The sequence below is a fragment of the Octopus bimaculoides genome, chromosome 12, assembly GCF_001194135.2.
Source record: "Octopus bimaculoides isolate UCB-OBI-ISO-001 chromosome 12, ASM119413v2, whole genome shotgun sequence".
Classification (NCBI taxonomy): domain Eukaryota; kingdom Metazoa; phylum Mollusca; class Cephalopoda; order Octopoda; family Octopodidae; genus Octopus; species Octopus bimaculoides.
In genome coordinates this window covers 67,171,454-67,175,354 of record NC_068992.1, presented here as the reverse complement: position 1 = coordinate 67,175,354, position 3,901 = coordinate 67,171,454, and the positions used below count along the sequence as shown (strand labels likewise).

The following is a 3,901-nucleotide window of genomic DNA, read 5'->3' as shown; positions in this document are numbered from 1 at the left end:
TATATATATATATATATATATATATATATATATTTGAGGATATTATTGTTTATAATAATACCAATGGCTTAGCATGCGCAAAACAATAACCACATCAGTAAGAAATTATCAATTAACGATTAAGGGTACTAACAAGCCGTACCGGCATGCTAGATATAGCAGTCAAAATGACCAAATCACTAATTTTCACTTAAGCACAAAGGTGAAAACGGGCAGATGAATAGAAATTATGGATGCATAAGAACATGAGATGACAAGCAATAAGTGATTATCTTATGAACTCCAAAGGTTTCCGGTTGTTTCTGATGTCAGGCGCGCTGGACTCATTGTTGAATTACATTTGTGTATATATAAAGGGAAATGCACAAATCTACTTATTTTCCCCAGATAAATTGCACTTCATATTCAAGGATCTGATGAAGTTATAATGTGCTATTCAGGCACTCAACTATGAACCTTCTGCATCGTACAGTAGAAACACCCGCAAGCTAATGGAATTATTACCGCTCTATACTCGTTTACCACTTCGTTCTGAACAATACATATATTGAGTTCTACATCAGGTTATTAGTCTCAGATGTTAAATTTCAACAACAAATTTAGAAATAAATAGTTGTTAGTGGTGTTTAGGCTTAGATCAGTTATTACTGAGCACACGTTTCTATCAAAAGCGCTCTGGATATGACTACCACGTCTTTAAGGACTAAATCTAAAATGTTCTCTATGTTTTTGAAAGACATTTTAGTTGGCTTTGAGGTAGAATTGACGGATATGTCTGGCAGAACGATTAAGTAGAGCTACCTCGAAATCTTTTTGTTTTTGAATATACAGTTTACACACACACACACACACACACATACATACAGAAACACACAAACACAGACACACATGCATAAACATACTCACATATTCATACATGCCCACACACAAACACACATATACATATATATATATATATAAATTTATGTACAAATATGACCGGATGTACATCATTGACGATTTTCTTTCTCAGTCTTCCCTTCTTTGGACTTATCCTATATTTGTGATGAAGAGCTCCGCTTTCTTTTCTTTCCTTTCCTGGGCGTACAATAACACTGTACTTATTCCACGTCCTCAGATAAAATCCCAAGGCATTCAGGTTACTCAGAGTTTAAACCACCTCAGAGATTTTTTTAAAAATTGGATGGAATAACGTTTGGAAGCCTTACCTGTCCTTGTCCACAGTATCCCTTAAGACCTTAAGATTTTCAATGGCATTGCCCTTCATGGTCTCTAGAACATTCTTCATAAAGTTATCCGGGTCATAATCGATCTACAATAAACAATTCAACAATTAATAATCATTATTGATACAGCATGAAATACTATATGATCAACAATCACACTTTGAACATTTACATCATATCATGTCGACCCTTATCTCTATGTAACATTACCGTTCTCTCCAAAGCAGTAATTGTTTAGCCACTTCATAACATTTCACTAAACTCACGTTTAATATGCGCCAAATCACCATAGTCGTCAACTATGAACGGCAAACGTTTCTCATAATGTGTCATTAATTTTGGATTTATTACTTATCGTAACACTTGTAAATGGTAGCAAATCAGATTTTAATACTTTATTCAATATGTCGTGATTCATTCAACATTTACACGCTTCTCGGAAATATTAACGAACAGAAAGCACGCCTTTACTTTATAACGGCCAATGTACACGCAATAAACACATATACGCAAATGCGCACACTTATATGTATGTCTCTCTCTCACTTTCTCCCCGCCACTCTCTATATGCATGTATATATGTACGTACGTATGCATGTATGTATATATGTGTTCATGTATCCATGCACTAGAGATGGATCTCCGTCAGTTTCAAGTATGCGCGTTGCATTGTTCAATAAACTCATTGAATTAACGCCCAAACTGCCAAGTATTCCACAGATGCGCAAATGGTGTTCCCGAGTCGTATTAGTGAGATACAGTACGTGACCAGGCTCGACCTTTGAATTAACAGAGCAATCTATTTGACGGGTTTCCACGCGGTTTTCGTCCACCCATTTCCACCTCGGATGGCTTAGCGGTTTCGGGACAATGCTAAACGTCACTCACCTAAGATCTCATGCCGCAAGAATAAATCCGGGATGCAGACCCCTTTCACCGTTCCACCATACTGCAGCCACACGCAGACATGCACACACCTATTAACACACACACATACCCACGCACATACGCTCGTACACACACACACCCTTACACACACGTACATACACACACACATGCACAAGCATATTCATTCATTCACCCCCACACACACATACAGACCACACATGCACAATCAAGAAATGTGGCTGGTACTCCCAGTAGCAGAAATATACTGTTGAATTCAAAAGTCCTCATGAATAGGTTACTAAACCTATAGACTTTTCCAATCAAGATGACTGTCTGCCACTTAGTACCTGAATACGTTGAGAGTAATTGCCATATTCTTGCTTGGAATCTCACAAGCAGCAAGGAGCGAGGATCCACTCTAAACTTTACAATTCACTTCTCATGACAGTCAAACATTATCAATAAACATCACTACATTGCTATATCGCCACATAAACTGCTAGAAATGGCAAACAATTCTCCTTCCAACCAGACCGTATCGCCTTTCAACTGGGATATTATTTAATGTAGTCTTGCATACACAATACGGGAACAAAGGCGGGAAGAGTGTAACTTCAATGGCTTCGATCATAAATCTGATTTGATCAAAAATAATTTGGGTAAAACAACAATCACAACTTCTAACACTTTTTGGAAGTTACTTTTATTTTTCTGCTTTGTTTTCTCGTTTTTTTTTTGTTGTTGTTTTTTTCGGCTTTGATACCAACCATTTATTCTCTTAGGTTTTCTGGTGCTGAACTTTGTTTTGCAACGTCTGAATAAATCCTCACCAAATACGTGGAAGTATACAGAGATAAGTAAACTAGTAAAATCGAGAGAACAACATCCAGCGAGTTATTGGCCATAACGTAATGTCTGGGACAGTCACACGTAATTTCATTTTGCTATTAGGAATCAGCAAAACATGAAGTGATGACGAATAATAAAACAACAAGAATTACAAGAAAACAATGGACGCAAACAATAATGGAAAGACAATAAGACAATCGAATGACATGATTACAATAGTTAAAACGGGTTGCAAATATACAATCGTACATGTGTGTGTGTGTGTGCGTGTGTGCATGTGTGTGTGTGTGTGCGCGTGTGCATGTGTGTGTGTGCGCGCGCACGTTTTCTGTTCTATATTAAAGGCAATTTAATATAAACTAAATATGCAATACTTTTTGTGGAGTACGTGTCCGGTAGACATTTAAATAAAGAGGGTTAGCAGTGATTTCGAAGTTTCGGCTGGCTTAAATTCATCTGGCTATAAGTGCATATATGTGTCTGTGTGTATGCTGTGTGTATGTGTGTGTATATTTATATATATATATACATACGTGTGTGTGTGTATAATATACATCTGTATACATATAACTATGTAGAATTTATGTATACATATATACACCCACACATGCACACACACACACATACACCCTCATATACACAGAGGTATAGTAATGCAAATAGGAAAAAATAGAACTCAAAGTATGAGTGTATCCATGTATGCATATATATATATACAAATGCGTGTGTGGCGTGTGTGTGAGTGTGTTTGTGTGTGTGTGTGTGTGTGTGTGTGTGTGTGTGTGTGTGCGTGTCTGTCTGTGTGTGTGTGGATCAAAACAGTTTGATTCAAATTTGTTGGTACTCTTCACTTTCAAGCGCGATGCTAGTCGTCAGCCATTTTAAACTTGAAAGTAAATGGCTGAAGACTAGCATCGGTCTTGTCGTTGTCCTCGTAC

The 3,901-nt window shown here is 37.1% G+C and overlaps 1 protein-coding gene across 1 annotated transcript in view; it reads right to left on the bottom strand.

The window, feature by feature from the left end:
- LOC106884467 (neprilysin-1) overlaps positions 1 to 3,901 on the bottom strand; it is a 187,219-nt gene that overhangs the window by 44,775 nt on the left and 138,543 nt on the right. Inside the window, exon 13 of the mRNA XM_052972063.1 lies at positions 1,209 to 1,312. Within this exon, the coding sequence (XP_052828023.1) occupies positions 1,209 to 1,312 (104 nt within the window). The remainder of the gene's footprint in view (positions 1 to 1,208; positions 1,313 to 3,901) is intronic.